The sequence below is a fragment of the Oncorhynchus gorbuscha genome, linkage group LG18 (genome assembly GCF_021184085.1).
Source record: "Oncorhynchus gorbuscha isolate QuinsamMale2020 ecotype Even-year linkage group LG18, OgorEven_v1.0, whole genome shotgun sequence".
Taxonomy (NCBI): Eukaryota; Metazoa; Chordata; class Actinopteri; order Salmoniformes; family Salmonidae; genus Oncorhynchus; species Oncorhynchus gorbuscha.
In genome coordinates, this window is record NC_060190.1 from 20,826,260 (window position 1) to 20,849,240 (window position 22,981).

A 22,981-nucleotide genomic window follows, 5' to 3' on the forward strand; every position below is an offset into this window, starting at 1 on the left:
TGTGAAATTAATATTATTGATGTTTAAGGTTAGGGAGAAGTACAGTGAATGGTGACACTTTTTAGGATGTCAATATAAATTAATGTTTTTATGGTTGGTTGTAATTTTGACTTGTCTTTTAATCATTACATGTTATTGCTTTTACCATAGAGGACCACTTTGGAAACAAGTGTTTTAATTAATACTTTCCAGTAATATCCTCTGGGTCCACATTGTGCATTTTGTTGTATATGTCTGTTGGACCAAAATAAATTACATTAAAAAAAAGCTTTGTGTGCTCATGGAACATTTCTGGGATCTTTTATTTCAGCTCATGAAACACGGGACCAACACTTTACTGGTTGCGTTTATGTCTTTGTTCAACATACATTTCTCCAGTGCTTTTCTCAGTGTAGCCAACCTACTTTACTCTAGTTCGATTAACTTTAAGCAAAACATTAGAAAATGTAGCAGGCTACGTTCTTCCTATGATAAACATTAAATGGCCGGGCAGTGTTTTTGCATAAAATAATTTGCTATTTCAATGTAATTTAATTTTCTGCCAGCCAAATAAGATTGCACTTCTGTTGTCATCTGATGAAAATGAAGCTATTTTCTGCTGAATGTGTTGCGCTAATGTCTTTTCTTTGAAGAAAAACTGTAATTGCACATCCCTGATCACTCTATTGATGCAAACGTTTATTGATGCAAACGTTTAATATAAAATGTGACCCCTGTCAATACCCACCTGGATTCACCTGCTTCCACTTTCTCCCATTGTGCTATTTACAAACAAACCCATGACTGGGTCAACTGTTCTGAGGAACTAAGGTAAGCGTCATAATGTAAAATAATGTGACAGGGGTAAAATGAACAAACGTGATCTGCTTTATCTCTTAACATATTGCACAAGTTGACTAGGTATTTACATAAAAAGTAGCTACAAGTATTAAAATGTATTGGGAAAAAAACATCCTGTGGCTTTTTCCAAATACCCCAGTGTACAGTATACCACCCAAGCCTAATTATTGGAGATTTATTCAAGTTTTATCAAGTAAAATGATTTACAATTAAAGATTCATAACATAGATTTTATAGGCACAGGTATTTTATTGGTTATTTTTTTATAGATATTTAAGTGTAGCGGGACAGATGCAACTATTGGTTTGTAAGTAACAGTGCACGTTTAATTACAAAAGTATATTACAAAAAAGGTATCTTTAGAACCAAAAAGTCACATTTCGAAATGTTGCCAACTGTTTGCTTTGTGATAGCAATGTCCATTGTTTAATATGATTATAGTAACATTTGAACCATCAACAATCCAAAGCATTTTAAGTGTCTCTCAGTTCATCCCAACAGTCTAGAGTGGCTTTCCCTCCTCCTCTTCTCAACCTTCACTTATCTAAAAACGTAGGATAGGTGAAAGACACATGGCCAAGACCCAATTCCCAGTCCATCTTTTTCCCCCACATAGAGGCAGATGAAGGAGACGGGACCATTTTAGACTATTGACATCCACTGGGAGCTGGTTTCCCTGACACAGATTAAGCGTAGTCCTGAACTAAAAAGCTATTTCAATGGAGATCAAGAAAATAGACAATGTATTTTATTCCAGGACTAGGCTGAGCCTGATCTGAGTTTGGTAAACTATCCCTATATGTCAAAGTGAATCCTTCATCAGGAGTTGGCAGGCTGGTCTGGAGTTGAATCAGGGTTGCTCTCCACCAGGCTCTGCACTCGGGCTAGGATGATCTCGTTGGAGCTGCTACAGTCTTCCGCTCCGTAAGGGGCGCTCACTGTCAGCACGTTGGCCACGCACAGCATCTCGCCTTTCTCTTCCACGGGGATGCGGTTCTTTTCCAGCCACAGGCGGAGGCGCTCTTTCCTGTGCCTCACTTCTTCCGGGCCAAGGGCGTGGGCTCCTGGGGGTGTGAAAATGACCCTCAGCCGCCCCGCTGTTTCTTCATTACCCTCCTGGAGGACCTCTACTTCCTGCACTGCATGGCCTGTCACAACTCGGACCGTCGGTGTGCCTCCTTTCTCCTGGAAGGTCACTAGGACTATACTGAGGGAGGGAAAATAGGTAATGCATTGAGTGTCAACTCAGCTGATATACACCCCTTTCAAAGCAACAATCCTGGTATTGTCTATGACTGAGTCACATCAAAAATATCACACTGTAGCTAGGGATAGCAGTTACGAAGTAGGATGCTCAAACTTAGATCTCATAACAGAGTGGCGTCTTCACTCGTCACTGTTGTAGCTAGGTACCACACTATATAAGTGGGAGAAACAACTGACAAATCAGTGCATTGGTGTATTATTTTCATATGATAGCTTAAGCTATCCATCAACAAATTGTGCACATGGCCATGGGGAAAGAGTACTGGGAAGTTGACGAAGTTACCTGGCAGATACTGGATCAACGGTAAAAACCCAACCATGATATTGTTGTTTCTCGTGCGCTGTCACTTTGACCTCTTTGTTTACATATTTACACCACTCCAGTGGCTTCAGTTGACGCCACGTGTCCATTACTATTTCAATATTCTGACCGAGAATAAGATACACTGGGCTTTAATCTCCAAATCAGGTGAATGAGCTGGCTACTGGCTAGCTGGATTGAGCCTGTGATTAAATTTGTCCGACTGTCAAATGTGTCGTAGAAAACAGTGATACAATTCCAAAGGTTCCAGCCCGAAGAATTAAATACCTCGTTACATATTACTAACCTCTTCACCAACCTAATACTCTACTGTGTGATTCATGGTATGAAATATGAGTAATTTAGCAATTTATTGCATTGCACGAGTACATTTCGTGACCCGTCCTGTCTTTGACAGTACTTTCAGGAGAATCATTTGCCACACGCATGCGCAGATTGATTGTAAAGCGGGCCTTGAATCATGTCAAGACACGGTCGAAACGGAGGAGGTAAACTAAATAGCAAAACAGATTTTCACTTCACAAAAATATTATCTAACGCATGTTCAATAGTAGACAAAATACAGTATTCGTGAAGATAATCTCATGCTTAGTTAACTATCTAACGTTAGCTACATTAGGCGTAACGTTACTTAGCTTTCCTAGCTCTTGCCCTAAACGAGCACACCCGATTCTCTAATCAATGGCTTGATTATGTAGCTATTTTTTTAATCAAAATGTTTTAAAGGGGCAATCTGCAGTTGCTACATCCATTTGTGGACGTATAAATGAATGAAATGTGCCCATTGTTTGTTGAAGAATTGAAAGGTGCAATATGCGGAAATCTCTCCGCCATTTCCTGGTTGCTACAATTCTAATAGTTTGCGACAAAACAAGCAGTCGTTGTGTAGAGAATCATTGTACCATCTTACCCGCTGTGAAATATATTTTCCATAACAAAAAGTTACATATTGCAGCTTAAATGCCTCATGTCCTTAGTTCAACTGTTGTACCCCATCAGAACCCAAAATATAAGTATGTTTTACTCCAATGTTTACAAAAAATGTAAATGTTAACAAAAAACTAGCTATAAAGCCTCTTAACAAGTTTAAAACTATAATTTTGATATCATAGGATGGTCATTCCTTATATCATTCCTTATATCCATTGCTCTATGAATTTGAGATAGGTCACATTTCTCAGTAGGGGTGGGGAAGGCTTTGTTATTAATGCCATACATTTGTTTGGAAAATTTTCTCACAAGCCAGAATGTTGAATTACTTACATTCCTACAGACAATATATTCACAGGAAAGTATACTCACATTAATGAGGTGGCAGGGTAGCCTAGGGGTTAGAGCGTTGGACTAGTAACTGAAAGGTTGCAAGTTTGAATCCCTGAGCTGACATGGTACAAATCTGTTGTTCTGCCCCTGAACAGGCAGTTAACCCACTTTCTAGGCTGTCATTGAAAATAAGAATTTGTTCTTAACTGACTTGCCTAGTAAAATAAAGGTACAATTTAAAAAATAATAATAATAACCTTTCAAGGTGCTGGTGGTGCATTCAGTTCTTTCACTTGAAGCATGCGCAGAACCATTTAAATACATTCACGAGCTTGCCAAGTGTGCATGCTTTAGGTGATAGAAATCTGAACGCACTACCAGCGCTTTGAAATGTTTGTATTTATACTTCCTTTCGATATGTCTCACATTCCTACCTGCAAAAGGACCAACCACGTGGACAACCGGGAAATTGAGTAAAAATACAATTTGATCTGTGTCATAGCCGGCCGTGACCAGGAGACCCATTAGGCGGCGCACAATTGGCCCAGCGCCGTCCGGGTTAGGGGAGGGTTTGACTGGCTGGGATTTCCTTTTCCCATCGTGCTCTAGTGACTCCTTGTTGAGGAACCAGGTGCCTTCAAGCGGACTTCGGTCATCAGTTGGACGGTGTTTCCTCCAACACATTGGTGTGGCTTGCTTCCGGGTTAAGCGAGCACTGTGTCAAGAAGCAGTGTGGCTTGCCAGGGTTGTGTTTCGGAAGACGCATGGCTCTCAACTGTCGCCTCTCCTGAGTCCGTAGGGGAGTTGCAATGATGGACAAGACTGTAACTACCAATTGGATATCATGAAGAAGGTGGTAAAAGTACAAAAAACGAAAATATTATTTTATTCAACACTCTAGCTTGTAGAGGTCATGAGAGGAAACTTTCCTGATCCAAATGCCAATTTCTGCCTGATGTAGAAATCAATGAAATTCAACTTTGGGCTAAACTGCTGATTGCGGCTTTAAATATATCAGTAGGGATTAGTAGACAAGTTGAATTAGGTGTGCTAGCTCTGGAATAGATCAAAAACATGTAACAACTGTGGTCCCCAAGACGTTTGAGAACCACTGATAACGTTAGTATAGCTAAAGAGTCTATGGATTAAGATGCTAAACTCTTACTACTTTTGTAGAGGGCAGCTCATGAGTCAAAAATGGGTCTGCAAAATTGGACCTTATTTGCAGTTTAATTAGGCTAAGTAACAAAAATAAACAAAATCCTCACCTCACTGGCTGTTCCACCTTCTGTCTTAGTTGATGTGTTGACTCGTTCACCACAGAGCCAAACATAGCTACGCTTGATGAATACACCATTCCTCTGTAACTTTAGTCGGTGTCATAAAGAATTCAATGGTTATGTATGACATATGTTAGGGGATGGATTACATCTAAATTCAAAGAGCAAATTACACGTTCACTTGGCAACTAATGCAAATCAAACATGGGCCTAGGCCTAATCATAACCCCATAAACATTTTGTCTTATCATAAAGAAAGGGGGATACCGAGTCAATTGTACAACTGAAAGTAATTCAGCTGAAATGTGTCTTCCGCATTTAACCCAACCCCTCTGAATCAGACAGGTAGAAATTGATAAATTACTAGATGTTACACAATCTAGTAGCAAGGTATGGAGATAAGGTTGATCCTTTGCCTAATTTATCACATTTTCAGGCTTCAAATATTTGCTCTAGTGTGATTTAGGTGATACGTAATTGCAGTAAATCACTACATACAGCTCATTGTCATGTGGGAAAGTACACAATATTATATTCATATGCCTGACACTAGTAATTTATACTTTTATTTAGACCATAGCATGAGGAACTGCCTCAGGCCAACCCTATGCTAATTATTCACTGACTTCAATACAAATGGGATGCCTTGAGAGGGCTGCATTTCAATGTGATTTTTACATTTGTGCAGTTACTTCCAACAACCCTTTTGATACTGAGCTTAGGGGAGTGGGAAATTAAAGGCCTCTCAGAACAGATGTCAGCGAGTTGCAGCAGTGGTGGCACCTCTTTCTGTTTTTCCTTTGCAGACTCTAAGATTTATGTCGGTAACCTGGGCACTGGTGCAGGGAAAGGAGAGCTAGAGCGGGCGTTCGGGTATTACGGACCTTTAAGAACCGTGTGGATTGCTAGGAACCCCCCGGGCTTTGCCTTTGTGGAGTTTGAAGACACCCGGGATGCAGAAGATGCGGTCCGAGGCCTTGACGGCAAGTAAGTGATACCTCAAGTCTTCAGACTTTTCCCCCAAGTTTAGCCTACTTTCCAGGACCTACAAGCTGAAAGGGCTCAAAGGGCACCTGTGTTGTTGACGTTTGCCAATCAATAATGTAAATTTGCTCTTTGCAAATATTGAAGGATTTTTATTGGTTTAGGGACATCTATCAGTAGATGGTAAGCAGGTAGCTGGTATTGTCTTGTTACTCTTTTGCTACTATCCAGATCATACACTTAAGGTATGTTCCTAAATGCTTGTTACACTTTAGATGGGTTTCCTTAAGTCCTCTTTTTAAAGTGAACTATGCCATTGTGCAATTTGCTGACTGTCGAACTGACTGTTTTTCAGGTTGATTTCTGGATCTCGAGTACGAGTTGAATTATCTACAGGGATGCCGCGGCGATCTCGATACGAGCGTGCGCCCACCAACCGGCCCTTTGACTCCAACGACAAGTGCTATGAGTGTGGTGAGCGGGGGCACTATGCCTACGACTGCCACCGCTACGGTCGACGAAGGAGGACCAGGTAAAGCCTCCTTAACCAATACATCAGATTTAGCTTGTTTTGGTCTTTTCTTATTTTGATAGTTGTCGCTTATTTTCCATTGTCTTGATTTTTCAGTGTCTTATGTAGATTAAAAAAAATGAAAGATGATTATTATACTATCATACAACCTGTTGTTGTTGCAACTTTTGTCTTTCCATCTGTCACTTAATCCCTTTTAAAATATGGAAATACTTCTGAACTGTTATGTGGGTTTTTTTTGTTAACAACTCACCTGGTCAAAACATTTCAGGTTTCGTCGTTTGATTCAGAGTGTCACGATCCTTAACGATTTCATGAGGCATCTAGCAAATTCCACACTTTCGATCCTATGACCATGGGGTTGATCGATCAACCAGACCTCCCCTTCTCAAGCAACTGCCACTTCTAGCTGCACCTTAAAGATTTCATAGAGGGCTGACAATTCACCAGATGATTTGGTTATCAATTTGAGCCTGGGGTTTTGTAAAGAGGACAACCTGGTAGACCATGGTCCCGTCTAGACAAATCGCCTTGCATCTATCAAGTCTCAATCAAGCGATTTGGCTGTCAATACAATCATCATCGTTAGAAATCGAAGAACACGACTAGATGCAGAGGTCGGCTGATAGATACTTCTAGAACGCCTAGATCTGCTCGAACCTTGGTCCAAAGTGGGTCAACCGGGCAAACTCGCAAGGTTTATTTCAAGTACCAATTGTGTTTTTATCTCCAATGTATGACTTGACAATAACATTCTTCTCTTCCACTCTTTACTAGAGAACTGAAAGGCCTGCTTTAAGCAGGATACGTTAGCTCCATGAACAGCTATGTCTATATTAGAGGTCGACCGATTATGATTTTTCAACGCCGATACCGATTATTGGAGGACCAAAAAAGCCGATACCGATACCGTTGAAGTCTGATGTTTACATACCTTAGCCAAATACATTTAAACTCAGTTTTTCACAATTCTTGACTTTTAATCCTAGTAAGAATTCCCTGTCTTAGGTCAGTTAGGATCACCACTTTGTTTTAAGAATGTGAAATGTCAGAATAATAGTAGAGAGAATGATTTATTTCAGCCTTTATTTCTTTCATCACATTCCCAGTGGGTCAGACGTTTACATACACTCAATTAGTATTTGGTAGCATTGCCTTTAAATTGCTTAACTTGGGTCAAACGTTTCATGTAGCCTTCCACAAGCTTCCGACAATAAGTTGGGTGAATTTTGGCCCATTCCTCCTGACAGAGCTGGTGTAACTGAGTCAGGTTTGTAAGGCCTCCTTGTTCGCACACGGTTTTTCAGTTCTGCCCACAAATATTCTATGGGATTGAGGTCGGGGCTTTGTGATGGCCGCTCTAATAACTTGACTTTGTTGTCGTTAAGCCATTTTCCCACAACTTTGGAAGTATGCTTGGGGTCATTGTCCATTTGGAAGACCCATTTGCGACCAAGCTTTGACTGATGTCTTAAGATGTTGCTTCAATATATCCACATAATTTTCAATTCCTCATGATGCCCTCTATTTTGTGAAGTGCACCAGTTCTTCCTGCAGCAAAGCACCCTACAACATGATGCTGCCCTCCCCCGTGCTTCACGGTTGGGATGATGTTCTTCGGCTTGCAAGCCTCCCAGTTTTACCTCCAAACATAACGATGTTCATTATGGCCAAACAGTTCTATTTTTGCTTCATCAGACCAGAGGCCATTTCTCCCAAAAGTACGATCCTTGTCCCCATGTGCAGTCGCAAACCATAGTCTGGCTTTTTTATGCCGGTTTTTGGAGCAGTGGCTTCTTCCTTGCTGAGCGGCCTTTCAGGTTATGTCGATATGGAACTTGTTTCACTGTGGATATAGATACTTTTGTACCTGTTTCCTCCAGTATCTTCTCACGGTCCTTTGCTGTTGTTCTGGGATTGATTTGCACTTCTCGCACCGAAATACGTTCATCTCTAGGAAGTAGAGCGTGTCTCCTTCCTGACCTGTATGATGGCTGCATGGTCCCATGCTGTTTATACTTGCATACTATTGTTTGTACAGATGAATGTGGTACCATCAGGCGTTTGGAAATTGCTCCCAAGGATGAACCAGACTTGTGGAGGTCTACATTTTTCTTCTGAGGTCTTGGCTGATTCCTTTTGATTTTCCCATGTCAAGCAACGAGGCACTGAGTTTGAAGGTAGGCCTTGAAATACATCCACAGGTACACGTCCAATTGATTCAAATGATGTCAATTAGCCTATCAGAAGCATCTAAAGCCATGAGATCATTTTCTGGAATTTTCCAAGCTGTTTAAAGGCACAGTCAACTTACTGTATGTAAACTTCTGACCCACTGGAATAATCTGCCTGTAAACAATTGTTGGCAAAATTACTTGTCATGCACAAAGTAGATGTCCTAACCAACTTGCCAAAACTACAGTTCGTTAACAAGAAATTGTGGAGTGGTTGAAAAACAAAAGTTTTAATGACACCAACCTAAGTGTATGTAAACTTCTGACTTGAACTGTATATATGTAATAATGACAATTACAACAATACTGAATGAACAACGAACACTTTTATTTTAACTTATTATTATACATAAATAAAATCAATTGTCTCAAATAAATAATGAAACATATTCAATTTGGTTTAAATAATGCAAACACAATGTTGGAGAAGAAAGTAAATGTGCAATATATGCCATGTAAAAAAAGCTAACGTTTAGGTTAGAACATAAGAAAGCTGGTGGTTTCTTTTAACATGAGTCTTCGATATTCCCAGTTAAGAAGTTTTAGGTTGTAGTTATTATAGGAATTATATGACTATTTCTCTATACCATTTGTATTTCATATACCTTTGACTATTGGATGTTCTTATTGGCACTAGTATTGCCAGCCTAATCTCGGGAGTTGATAGGCTTGAAGTCATAAACAGCGCTGTGCCTCAAGCATTGCTAAGAGCTGCTGGCAAACGCAGTGAAGAGCTGTTTGAATGAATGCTTACGAGCCTGCTGCTGCCAACCACTGCTAAGTCAGACTGCTCTGTCAAATACCAAATCATATACTTAATTATAATATAGTAAACACACAGAAATACGAGCCTTTGGTCATTAATATGGTCAAATCCAGAAACTTTCATTTAGAAAACAAAACGTTTATTCTTTCAGTGAAATACGCAACCGTTCCGTATTTTATCGAATGGGTGTCAACCCTAAGTCTAAATATTGCTGTTATATTGCACAACCTTCAATGTTATGTCATAATTATGTAAAATTCTGGCAAATTAATTACGGTCTTTACACAGTTCGCAACGAGCCAGGCGGCCCAAACTTTTTGCACTGAACGCAAGAGAAGTGACACAATTTCCCTAGTTAATATTGCCTGCTAACATGAATTTCTTTTAACTACAAATGCAGGTTACAAAAATATATACTTGTGTATTGATTTTAAGAAAGGCATTGATGTTTATGGCTAGGTAAATTTGTGCAAAGTAAGTGCTTTTTCCGCGAATGCGCTTTTGTTAAATCATCACCCATTTGGCGAAGTTGAAGTAGGCTGTGATTCGATGATAAATTAACAGACACCGCATTGATTATATGCAATGCAAAACAAGCTAGTTAACTACACATGGTGGATGATATTACTAGGTTAACTAGTGATTATGTGAAGATTGATTTTTATTTTATAAGAAGTTTATTGCTAGCTAGCAACTTACCTTGGCTCTTTGCAGCCACAAGGTCCTTTTTGTGCTGCACTCGCGTAACAGGTGGTCAGCCTGCCACGCAGTCTCCTCGTGGATTGCAATGTAATCGGCCATAATCGGCGTCCAAAAAGGCAGATTAACGATTGTTATGAAAAATTGAAATAGGCCCTAATTAATCGGCCATGCCGATTAATCGGTCGACCTCTAGTCTATGTAGTGACTCCTACTACCAGTTCCATTGCACGTGTAATGCTAAATCTAATGTAATCCCCCTTTTTTGTGTGTTGATTTGAGCCAGAGTCAGAGCATCAGTGGGCTTAGGGTAATTGTTGTTGTCAGAGGCCAGGTCAGAATTAAAGACAGACTGAGGCAGTGTTATGTGGGGCTTCGCTGGGCCTGCGCTGAACTGTCAATCTTTCCCTCCCTCCCCCTCGTTTGGATGTGGTTTAGGTCCCGGTCTCACTCCAGGTCCGGTGGGAGGAGGTACTCTCGCTCTCGCAGCCGGGGCCGTGGCAGGAGGTGAGCATTCTTATGCACATTTTTCTCGTTCCAAAGGCTCTGTTGTCCAACTTCCTCAGAAGAGGGTCACATCAATCATCGATGGAGTTCCTCAGGGGTCTATTCTTGGACCTCTTTTTTTCGTAACACGTATAATGAAACAAAAATGATTGTACAGTACATTCAGAAAGTATTCAGACCCCTTGACTTTTTACACATTTTGTTACTTACAGCCTTATTCTAAAATGTATGAAATTGTTTCCCCCCTCATCAATATCTCATTTACATAAGTATTCATACCCTTTACTCAGTACTTTGTTGAAGCACCTTTGGCAGCGATTACAGCTTCGAGTCTTCTTGGGTATTACGCTACAAGCTTGGCAAACCTGTATTTGGGGAGTTTCTCCCATTTTCTCTACAGTTTCTCCCATTGTCTCTATTTTCTCTACAGGCATCACTGCACAGCTATTTTCATGTCTCCAGATATGTTCGATTGAGTTAAAGTCAGGGCTCTGGCTGGGCTACGCAAGGACATTCATATACTTGTCCCGAAGCCACTCCTGCGTTGTCTTGGCTGTGGGCTTAGGGTCGTTGTCCTGTTGGAAGATGAACCTTCGCCCCAGTCTTAAGATCCTGAGCGCTATGGAGCAGGTTTTTTTCAAGGATCTCTCCGTTCATCTTCGCCTCAATCCTGATTTGTGTCCCTGCCGCTGAAAAACATCTGCACAGCATGATGCTGTCGCCACCATGCATCCCCCGTGGGGATGAAGGCCTCATTGGTGGAGTGCCACAGTGATGGAAGGTTCTCCCATCTCCAAAGAGGAACTTTGGAGCTTTGTCAGAGTGTCCATTCGGTTCTTGGTCGTCACCTCCTTGATCAAGGCCCTTCTCTCCCGATTGCTCAGTTTAGCCGGGCGGCCAGCTCTAGGAGGAGTATTGGTGGTTCCAAACCTCTTTCATTTAAGAATGATGGAGGCCACTGTGTTCTTGGACCTTCAATGCTGCAGAAATGTTTTGGTACCCCTCCCCAGATCTGTGCCTCGACACAATCCTGTCTCGGAGCTCTACGGACAATTCCTTTGATCTCATGGCTTTGTTTTTGCTCTGACATGCACAGTCAACTGTGGGACCTTTATATAGACAGGTGTGTGCATTTTCCAAATCATGTTCAATCAATTGAGTTTACCACACGTGGACTCCAATCAAGTTGTAGAAACCTCTCAAGCATGATCAATGAAAACATGATGCACCTGAGCTCAATTTCGCATCTCATAGCAAAGGGTCTGAATACTTATGTAAATACGTTTTTTTTAAATGATTTTTTCATTTCTAAACCTGTTTTTGCTTTATCATTATGGGGTATTGCATGTAGATTGATGAGGAAAATGTGTTGTTTAATCCATTTTAGAATAAGGCTGTAATGAAACAAAATGAACAAAATGAAGGTATGTTAGCTAACAGCTTTTGATATTTATATTCTAGATCAAGATCCTTCTCTCCACGCCGCTCTCGTTCTCCTAGAAGATCTAGAGCCCTTACCCCCAAGAGATCAAGGTAAATGGTAGAAAAATGGACTTGCTTGCATTATTTAAAGATCCCACATTGCGTAAAACAAAAACATTTTTCACTTATTTAGTGAATGATGGGTTTTGCTTTTTCCCCTAATTTCTTTTTAGATCTCGATCAAAGTCCAGATCAAGGTCTAGGTCACATTCTCATGCAAAGACCAGGTGAGAAATATAACTGTTTCAATGCTCTGATCAGCGTTACATTGCTATTGTCAACAATGCAGCTACATAAGTTGAGTAATTAACAATGCAACAGTTTGTGTCAATCCCCAAAGATTGTCACTACTGCAACAAAATACAATTTTGTGTTGGTATTGACCATTTCGGGTATTACAATTTAGACATTTGTCCCCTTGATATATTACATCACTGACTTAAGAGACTAAAGTAGGTTCCTCATTCCATGGAGGGCATAGTGTCTGCAGGTTTTCCATTTAGATGAAGTAAGAGACTTACTAGGTTGAACAAAAATATAAACATAACAAGTGTTGGTCCCATGTTTCATGAGCTGAAATAAAAGATCCCAGAAATGTTCCACAAAAAGTTTCTCTCAAATTTAGTGCACAGATTTGTGTACATCCCTGTTAGTGAGCATTTCTCCTTTGCATATATAATCCATCCACCTGACAGGTGTGGCATATCAAGAACCTGATTAAACAGCATGATCATTACACAGGTGCACCTTGTGCTGTGTACAATAAAATTGCACTAAAATGTTTTGTCACACAACACAATGCCACAGATGTTTTTCGAGGGAGCATGGTGACTGCAGGAATGTTCAACAGAGCTGTTCCCAGATAATTAAATGTTCATTTCTTTACCATAAGCCTCCTCCAATGTAATTTTAGAGAATTTGGCAGTAGGTCCAACCGGCCTCGCAACCACAGACCACGTGTAACCACTCCAGCCCAGGACCTCCACATCTGGCTTCTTCACCTGCAAGATCATCTGGGATGAGCCACCGGGACAGCTGATGAAACTGTGGGTTTGCACAACCAAAGAATTTCTGCACAAATTCTCAGAAACCGTCTCAGGGAAGGCAATCTGTGTGCTCGTCTTCCTCACCAGGGTCTTGACCTGACTGCAGTTTGGTGTCGTAACCAACTTCATTGGGCAAATGCTCACCTTCAAAGGACACTGGCAAGCTGGAGAAGTGCGCTCTTCAAGGATGAATCCTGATTTTTAACTGTACCAGACAGATGGCAGACAGCCTCGTGTGGATCGAGTGGTTTGCTGATTGTGAACAGAGTGCCCCATGGTGGTGTTGGGGTTATGGTATGGGCAGGCATAACGCCTTAGGGCTGCAATCCCGTTAACGGGATGATATGACAACAGCCAGTGAAAGTGCAGGGCGCCAAATTCAAAACAGAAATCTCATATTTAAAATTCCTCAAACATACATTTCTTATAACGTTTTAAAGGTAATCTTGTTCTTAATCCCACCACAGTGTCCGATTTCGAAAATGCTTTACAGTGAAAGCACCACAAACGATTGTTAGGTCACCACTAAGCCACAGAAAAACTCTGCCATTTTTCCAGGAGTCACAAAAAGCACAAATAGAGAGAAAATTAATCACTAACCTTTGATGATCTTCATCAGATGACACTCATAGGACTTCATGTTACAAAATACATGTATGTTTTGTTTGATAAAGTTCATATAACAAAAATCGGAGTTTACATTGGCGCGTTACGTTCACTAGTTCCAAAAACATCCAGTGATTTATAGCCACATCGATTCAACAGAAATGCTCATCATAAATGTAGATGATAATACAAGTTATACTCATGGAATTATAGATATACCTCTCCTTAATGCAACCACTGTGTCAGATTTCATTTTTTTAACGGAAAAACAAACTATGCAATAATCTGAGACGGTGCCGTGTTGGAGTCAACAGAAACCAGAAATTACATGATAAATATTCCCTTTGATGATCTTTCAGGAAGTTCCACAATAAATACTTGATTTGTTCGATAATGTCCGTTATATATGTCCAAGTAGCTACTTTTGTTAGCGTTAGGTACACGAGCGTTTGGACAAAAACTTTGGACAAAGACTTCAAAAAGTTATATTCCAGATCGAAGAAACATTTCAAACTAAGTATAGAATCAATCATTTTGGATGTTTTTATCATACATTTTCAATAAAGTTCCAACCGGAGAATTCCTTTGTGTCTACAGGAGCAACGGAACGCAGGGCGATATCATGTGGAATGCGCATGACCAGAAAATGTCTCTCTGCCAGTAAGCTGACTCATTCAGCTCTTATTCCGTCCCACAACACAGTAGAAGCCTCATTCAAGTTTCTAAAGACGGTTGACATCTAGTGGAAGCCCTAGGAAGTGGAACTTCATTCATATCCCAATGTGAATTCAATAGGGTCTGAGTTGAAAATCGACTAACCTCAGATTTCTCACTTCTTGTTTGGATTTCTTCTCAGGTTTTTGCCTGCCAAATGAGTTCTGTTATACTCACAGACATCATTCAAACAGTTTTAAACTTCAGAGTGTTTTCTATCCAATACTAATAATAATATGCATATATTAGCAACTGAGACTGAGGAGCAGGCCGTTTACTCTGGGCACCTTTCATCCAAGCTACTCAATACTGCCCCTGCAGTAGATAAGTAGAGAAGATAAGCAATTTGGAAACACAGAGATACCATGACGAGATCCTGAGGCCCATTGTCGTGCCATGCATCCGCCACCATTACCTCATGTTTCAGTATAATAATGCACGGCCCATGTTTGGGATGCTCTGGATCAATGTGTACGACAGTGTGTTCATGTTCCCACCAATATCCAGAAACTTTGCACAGCCATTGAAGAGGAGTGGGACAACAATCCACAGGCCACTTTTTTGGGGGGTTTGTTGAAGATATGTGACCAACTGATGCATACCGTATCTGTATTCCCATGTGAAATCCATAGATTAGGGCCTAATGAACTTATTTCAATTTGCTGATTTCTTTATATGAACTGTAACGCAGTAAAATCTTTGAAATTGTTGCATATTGATTTTTATTTTTGTTGAGTGTAATTAGTGACCTAATTTCATCAATCAACTACAAGGGAAGAGCGAAAACCCACAGGCACTCGGCCCTCCGTGGAATGAGTTGAAGTGGGGCCTAAAAGCCTTGTTCACACTGCAGGCCTTAATGCTCAAATCAGTTTTGTAATGGTGACTGTTCAAACAGCAAGTTACAAGTGACCAAATCGTACTTGCCCTTTGTTCTGTTGTCTGTACCATGTTGTGTGCTGATACCATGTTGTGTGCTGCTACCATGTTGTTGTCATGTTGTGGTGCTACCATGCTATGTTGTTGTCTTAGGTCTCTTTATGTTGTGGTAATGTGTGTTCTGTCCTATATATTGTTTAATCTCCAGGCCTTTCTGTAGGCCGTCATTGTAAACAAAAATGTGTTCTTTACTGACTTGCCTAGTTAAATAAAAAATACATGTGTGTGTTCAGATAGCAGTCATTTGCTGACATGGCTACACTAGTTGTCATAGTAATGATGGGTGTGTGTGCAGTGGTGTAGGCTGATTGGTGGTGGTGCTTGTGCTTCCTATTACTCAGAAGTTTTGTAGCAAACCTAAGGTGACAACAATGTTTGCGATGGACTTTTACCCAGTTGCTTTGAATGTTCAAAATCATAGTGTAAGAACACTTTCAGGATAAGATTATCCAACTTTCAAAGCTAGTCCTTTTTGGCTAGCCGCAGCAGTCAACTAGCTAGCCGTTTAGGTTTGTAGTATATTCACTAATTTGTTGATAAGCAATTAACAAGCTAGCTAGCTACAACGTCACGTTCTTGTCAAACTCAACAAAGTATCTTGAGGGCAAATAAATCAGATTTGACTGGTCAGACAAGTCGCTTTGCCAGCAATCAGATTGAAGGTGGTTTGAAATGGTGGTTTGAAATATCAGATTCCATGTAGCTTTTGAATGTTCAGACTGCAGGAAAGGTAACAGAAGTGATCTTAACCTATTGGTGGAGATAAAAACCACAATGACAAACGAGAAAAGGGGACACTAGAATATGAATGCCTTGTATGTTTACTTCTTCAGGTCTGGTTCTGTGGGCAGATCCAAGTCTGGTTCCCCCACGAGGAGGTATGCAGAGGTCTTGAGTCTGAGCCCAATTTTCTTTCCACCATTCTCTTCTCTAAACGATCTGTGGAACAGTTTGACAATGCATGATAAGCAGCAAAACGAGACAATGCAAATGTCCATGCAATCGTTATGCATGGTTACAGTTAACGGTGTAGATGCATGATGGTTCGTTAAGTCAGGCTACTAAAGCATTACAAGTGAAAGGTAGACTGCAATAAATCAACAACAATTACATTCACATTTTTAATTCGATATGTGAAATATGTATTAAAGGTTATTTGAATTGTATTCTTTAAATTCACCCAAGTAATACATTTTGCATGACAAACTTTCATTTAATGCATGGTCTTTAAATACTTTGCTTGCTACAAATTGCCACTGTCAAAGTCTTGTAAGAATGAGCTCTAAAATGAAAATTCTAATTTAAATTCCAGCTGTTCAAAATCTAAAGCTTCACCTCAAAAACTAAGGTGCGTTTTTCCACCCAGCTGAGGTAATGACTTTAAGTTGGGGTTAATGGACAGCAAATAAATGAGGGGAAACTAATTTTAGTTTTTCTCTCTTTCAGCCACTCTACCTCGAGGAGTCCTCGTCGAAGTGACAGCTCGGAGAGGGACGACTGAACTTGGGAAGTTTTTGTTTCTTTATGTTAGCATCTCTAGTGACTAAGTTCTTTGTAAACCCATTGTAATTGTATCATTTGAACATATGTGGTGTTGTTAATTTCCTCCTGAGGCATATTACTGACGTTTCAAGAAGAAGCAATGGGGACCCAGTTTGGAATGCTTTTGTGTTTGTGTTTTAGAAATAGTTGTTGGTTAATAAAGTATATTTGATTTAAAATGGTTGTGATACTGTTTTGGTGCTGTGTTGTCCATCTGGGCACAGTTGGTCTTTATATAGCACAACTAATGAAATGGTTGATAAATTAAATGTTTTCAATTGAGTGATACCTATAGATGGCAATGTTGCACTTGCGAAATGTGCTCTTTGAATTTTGAACTCAGGATTAGAGAACAATGCTCTTGTATTATCCTTGATACCAAATAGCTACCACTACTTTAAGCTCTTGCTTCTACAAATGTGTAGGTTAATATTTTATTTCAGACCTTTGGCCTACTTGTATATGTACTGACATGTATGTGTAACTGATAGATGCACACCGGTGCTGTTTAAGATGAGGGAGGGCCATTTTTCTTCATGAGCATGGCCTTATATCTATTACAGCATATTGGATAACTCTCATATTCCATTCACCCAGGCCAATGTAACAGTGACAGGTTTAGGCTACTACATGATACATTTTCCCTATGACCATCATGTTGTTGCTACAACCTAGCCTATGAAGGAAATTTTACAACGTAGGTTCACCCAGGTCGAGAAACAAATTTAAGGTGACGTACGGGGACACATGGACAGACAGTGACATTAAATACTGCCTTGCACACTTGCCTGCATCTAGTTGATAGTGCCTTCGGAAAGTAATTCAGACCCCTTGACTTTTTCCACATTTTGTTACGCTATATAGCCTTATTCCAAAATGGATTAAATTAATAAAATTCCTCAGCAATCTATGCACAATACCACATAATGACAAAATAAAACACAGAATTACCTTATTTACATAAGTATTCAGGCCCTTTGCTATGAGATGCGAAATTGAGCTAAGTTGCATCCTGTTTCCATTGATCATCCCTGATGTTTCTACAACTTGATTGGAGTCCACCTGTGGTAAACTCAATTGATTGGACATGATTTGAAAAGGCACACCTCTTTATATAAGGTCCCACAGTTGACAGTGCATGTCAGAAGAAACCAAGCCATGAGGTCAAAGGAATTGTACGTAGAGCTCCAAGACAGGATTGTGTCGAGGCACAGATCTGGGGAAGGGTACCAACAAATGTCTGCAGCATTGAAGGTCCCCAAGAACACACTGGCCGCAATCATTCTTAAATGGAAGACGCTTGGAACTACCAAGACTCTTCCTAGAGTTTGCTGCACGGCCAAACTGAGCAATTGGGGAGAAAGGCCTTGGTCAGGGAGGTGACCAAGAACACCATGGTCAATCTGACAGCGCTCTAGAGTTCCTCTGTGGAGATGGAAAAACCTTCCAGAAGGACAACCATCTCTGCAGCACTCCACCAAATCAGGCCTTTATGGTAGAGTGGCCAGGACTGAAGCCTCTCCTCAGTAAAAGGCACACGACAGCCCGCTTGGAGTTTGCCAAAAGGCACCTAAAGACTCTCAGACCATGAGAAACAAGGATGTAATCTACAAAATAGCTTCCAACACTCTACTCAGCAAACTGGATGCAGTTTATCACAGTGCCATCCGTTTTGTTACTAAAGCACCTTATACCACCCACCACTGCGACCTGTATGCTCTAGTCGGCTGGCCCTCGCTACATATTCGTCGCCAGACCCACTGGCTCCAGGTCATCTACAAGTCCATGCTAGGTAAAGCTCCGCATTATCTCAGTTCACTGGTCATGATGGCAACACCCACCCATAGCACGCACTCCAGCAGGTGTATCTCACTGATCATCCCTAAAGCCAACACCTCATTTGGCCGCCTTTCGTTCCAGTTCTCTGCAGCCTGTGACTGGAACGAATTGCAAAAAAATCGCTGAAGTTGGAGACTTTTATCTCCCTCACCAACTTCAAACATCTGCTATCTGATCAGCTAACCGATCGCTGCAGCTGTACATAGTCTATCGGTAAATAGCCCACCCAATTTACCTACCTCATCCCCATACTGTTTATATTTATTTACTTTTCGGCTCTTTTGTACACCAGTATCTCTACCTGTACATGACCATCTGATCATTTATCACAGTGTTAATCTGCAAAATTGTAATTATTTGCCTACCTCCTCATGCCTTTTGCACACAATGTATATAGACTCTCTTTTTTTTCTTCTTTTTTTCTACTGTGTTATTGACTTGTTAATTGTTTACTCCATATGTAACTCTGTGTTGTCTGTTCACACTGCTATGCTTTATCTTGGCCAGGTCGCAGTTGTAAATGAGAACTTGTTCATAACTAGCCTACCTGGTTAAATAAAGGTGAAATGAAACATTTAAAAAGGAGTGGCTTCAAGACAAGTCTTTGGATGTCCTTAAGTGGCCCAGCCAGAGCATGGACTGAAAATAGCTGTGCAACACCGCTCCCCATCCAACCTGACAGAGCTTGAGAGGATCTGCAGAGAAGAATGGGAGAAACTCCCCAAATACAGGTGTGCCAAGCTTGTAGCGTCATACCCAAGAAGACTCTAGGCTGTAAACACTGCCAAAGGTGCTTCAACAAAGTACTGAGTAAAGGGTCTGAATACTTATGTAAATGTCATATTTATGTATTTTTCTTCATAAATTAGCTTCTAAAATCCTGTTTTTGCTTTGTCATTATGCTGTATTGTTTGTAGATTTAATCAATTTTAGAATAAAGCTGTAACCTACCAAAATGTGGAGAAATTCAAGGGGTCTGAATACTTTCCGAAGGCACTATATAGGGTGTAATCATTAGTCCAACAGTTGCAAACAAGAGTATCTATTGGACAAATTCAGGTATGTTTATCCCTGTCTTGTTCTGTTTGTGTAAACACAGTTCACTTTCATAGAAGCCATGTTGTATTCCTTATTGCATCTATGTGCTCTCCTCTCACGTCTTCCCTTCCCTTGTGAACATCAATGCACAACACATTAGCTGTATGTATTATCAGTATGTATTATCAGGCCAAACACAGCCTACATCGTTGTCACCATATTAGGTAAAGTAACGTCATTGTCAGCAAAGCTAATATAACTAACGCTTTAGTAAACCCCTCTACAGTCATGCAATAACATTACAGTGTACAGTCAGTAAGAAGTGACACCGGCAGTCCCCGGTGGCAATAAATTAGTACCACCAAAAGCTTACCTTGACTTAGAAGAGTTCCAGTGTTGTGTTGGAATGTCATAGCATCCCTTGGTTTGAATAGGCTAGACTAGCTAGCGGTATTTTCTTGCTAAGTAAGTGAAATTGAAAAAAAAACGACACTCTCACTCTCTATTTCTCTCTTGCTTCTCCTTCATTTTGGAAGAAAATAAATTGTTCAAAACTGTTCAGCTATTGTCTTTCTTTTTTAGTCAGCTACTCACCACATTTTATACACTGTGGAGCTAGCTAGCTGTTGGTTATGCTTTCAGTACTAGATTGATTCTCTGATCCTTTGATTGAGTGGACAACGTCAGTTCATGCTGCAAGAGCTTTCAAAGGCTGGAGGACATCCTCCGGAAGTTGTCATAATTACTGTGTAAGTCTATGTGAGGGGGTGAGAACCATGAGCCTCATAGGTTTAGTTTTGAACTCAATGTCACAGAGGAGCACGGAAGCTAGCTTTCCTCCACCTATACCATGATGCTACCCTACAGAGTGCTGTTGAGGCTACTGTAGACCTTTGCAAAATAGTGTGTTTCAATTATTTGGTGAGGTGATTATATTTAGTATAGTTTTATCTAAAAAGCATCATTTTTATGAAATTTGCAGAGGAGGATGGTCCTCCCCTTCCGCCTCTGGGGAGCCTCAACTAATGCACTGTAATGTTTTTACATGTATTTAAATTGTAAAGTATTTTGTCTGTAATGTATTTTTCGTTATGTGTCAGACCCCAGTAAGAATAGTTGTCGCCGGCTAATGGGGGATCCTAATAAAATAAAATCACAAACACATTTGATTGTGAAAACGCCCAAGGTCACAGAGACAAAGGAGGGGGTAAGAGATGGTCATAAAAGATGATAATCATGATGCAGTTGATGGCCTCCAGTTACCCTCTCCACCCAGTTTCACTTGGCCAAAGATTTGACAATAATAAAATAATCTCATGGTGAATTAATATCTGAAGTGTTTTTCAGACACGCCAACATGCTGGTAAAGACCAGGGAGCGTTTAGCCTATAACAGCACACGAGGCCTTTAAGTGCATCACAAATCGCACCCTTTTCCCTATATAGTGCACTACTTTTGACCAGAGCCCTATGGTCCCCTATCGGCACTAGTCAAAATAAGTGCACTATATAGGGAATAGGGTGCCATTTGGGATGCACTCATTGAAATGCAGCTGTTTATCACTTGTTTCTCCCCCTTGTTTTTTCCTTTTCCTCCCAGCTGTTTGATCATAATCCAAAGAGACTGCTCATATCTATTAATAGCCTCATTAGCCAAAGGGAAAATGTCAACTACCTAATGTGCGTGACCTTATTCTGGTATGCAAGGGGTTCGAAGATGAATCAAGGTTGTGTGGTGTCTTGGGGAAATGGAGAATGAAATCCTCTCATATGAGGAAGACATGTATAAGACAAACAACCATTATCTAAGCCTAACTTTATGTCCTAATGTCCACCTACATTTTGTTGATACGGCAAGTGCTGTTTCCTGCTGCTTCTGTTTATCCATGTAAACCCTCAAAACAATTGAGATCATTTAAACACGGAGCTCCTTCTATTGGTTGGTTGGTTTCTATAAAGGCAAAGGATCAGCACTGGAAAGGAACACAACACACAAGGTGAATCACAGGTGCTATGCAATTGCAAGGATCCTGCATTTATGTTATAGCTTAAATTCAAGTACTAATATCAAGTAATTTAACCAGCTCATAGCAAATAAAGTATTCATGCCCCTCGACTTATTCCACAATTAGTTGTGTTACAGCCTGAATTCAAAATGGATTCAATTTATTTGTTTTTTCACCCATCTACACAAAATACCCCATGATGTTTTTATACATTTTTATAAAATGTTGTGAAATGAAATACATAAATATCTAATTTACATAAGTATTCACACCCCTGAGTCAAAAATATGTAAGAATCATATTTGGCAGCGAATACAGCAGCAAGTTTTTCTGGGTAAGTCTCTAAGAGCTTTGCACACCTGTATTGTATACTGAATAAAATATGAACGCAACATGTGTTGATCCTAGACATTTTCCATACGCACAAAGAACCTTATGCAAATAAATTGCACTAATTTGTTTACATCCCTGTTAGTGACTAGTTCTCCTTTGCGAAGATAAATCAATCCACCTGACAGGTGTGGCATGCAACTTATGAAATGAATCCATGCAACTTATGAAATGAATCCATGCAACTTATGAAATGAATCCATGCAACTTATTATGTGACATTTTTACTCCTGAACTTTGCCATAACAAAGGGGTTGAATACTTATTGACTGAAAACATTTCAGCTTTTCATTTTTAATACACTTTTCAAACATTTCTAAAAACACAATTCCACTTTGACATTATAGGGTATTGTGTGTAGGCCAGTGACACAAAATCTTAATTTAATTCATTGTAAATGCAGGCTGTAACACGACAAAATGTGGAGAAAGTCAAGGGGTGTGAATGCTTTCTGAAGGCACTGTATGTCTCAAGCCTGCTCATAGAATCATAAAGCTAACTAGGAACACTGGCACACATTGTACATTGTCTTATCAACGTAAATAGTTGGCTACATTTTAATATAGTATATAATAGGATACTTAATTATCCATTAGTACATATAATTTGCATCATAATACTGGCAGATGTGGCCCAAAGACATCATGAGACATTTTGACAAGGCAAATAAACACTATTTATATGGCC

General features: G+C 40.2%; 2 protein-coding genes across 7 annotated transcripts; one reads left to right on the forward strand and one right to left on the reverse strand.

Annotated features, from left to right (window-relative positions):
* Nucleotides 1-1,076: 1,076 nt before the first annotated feature.
* On the reverse strand, nucleotides 1,077-5,050 carry gemin6 (gem (nuclear organelle) associated protein 6). Of its 2 annotated transcripts, none has more exons than XM_046310032.1 (2): nucleotides 4,960-5,050; nucleotides 1,077-2,047 (listed from the first exon to the last, which is right to left on the reverse strand). In XM_046310032.1, exons 1-2 carry the CDS (start codon nucleotides 5,046-5,048, stop codon nucleotides 1,660-1,662), a joined length of 477 nt encoding a protein of 158 aa, XP_046165988.1. In that variant the 5' UTR covers nucleotides 5,049-5,050; the 3' UTR covers nucleotides 1,077-1,659. The 2 variants fall into 2 exon arrangements, with proteins under 2 accessions (XP_046165988.1, XP_046165987.1); XM_046310031.1 differs by lacking the exon at nucleotides 4,960-5,050 and adding an exon at nucleotides 2,390-2,798.
* On the forward strand, nucleotides 2,834-17,201 carry LOC124002552 (serine/arginine-rich splicing factor 7-like). Of its 5 annotated transcripts, XM_046310027.1 has the most exons (9): nucleotides 2,834-2,916; nucleotides 5,778-5,958; nucleotides 6,311-6,487; nucleotides 10,625-10,693; nucleotides 12,155-12,226; nucleotides 12,349-12,402; nucleotides 16,314-16,358; nucleotides 16,793-16,828; nucleotides 16,927-17,201. In XM_046310027.1, the coding sequence occupies exons 1-9, from the start codon at nucleotides 2,889-2,891 to the stop codon at nucleotides 16,979-16,981; spliced, it is 717 nt and encodes a 238-aa protein (XP_046165983.1). In that variant the 5' UTR covers nucleotides 2,834-2,888; the 3' UTR covers nucleotides 16,982-17,201. The 5 variants fall into 5 exon arrangements, with proteins under 5 accessions (XP_046165983.1, XP_046165984.1, XP_046165986.1 ...); XM_046310028.1 differs by lacking the exon at nucleotides 16,793-16,828; XM_046310030.1 differs by lacking the exons at nucleotides 16,314-16,358; nucleotides 16,793-16,828.
* The last annotated feature ends 5,780 nt before the right edge of the window (nucleotides 17,202-22,981 follow it).

Bases quoted from the DNA above. Each gene is read 5' to 3' on its own strand.
- gemin6 (XM_046310031.1), bottom strand. From the start codon at position 2,517: ATGGACACGTGGCGTCAACTGAAGCCACTGGAGTGGTGTAAATATGTA. The intron at 2,048-2,389 runs GTAACTTCGTCA...TCCCTCCCTCAG, and splicing joins GTTGATCCAGTATCTGCCAG to TATAGTCCTAGTGACCTTCC.
- LOC124002552 (XM_046310025.1), top strand. From the start codon at position 2,889: ATGTCAAGACACGGTCGAAACGGAGGAG. The intron at 5,959-6,310 runs GTAAGTGATACC...ACTGTTTTTCAG, and splicing joins GTCCGAGGCCTTGACGGCAA to GTTGATTTCTGGATCTCGAG. The intron at 12,227-12,348 runs GTAAATGGTAGA...ATTTCTTTTTAG, and splicing joins CTTACCCCCAAGAGATCAAG to ATCTCGATCAAAGTCCAGAT.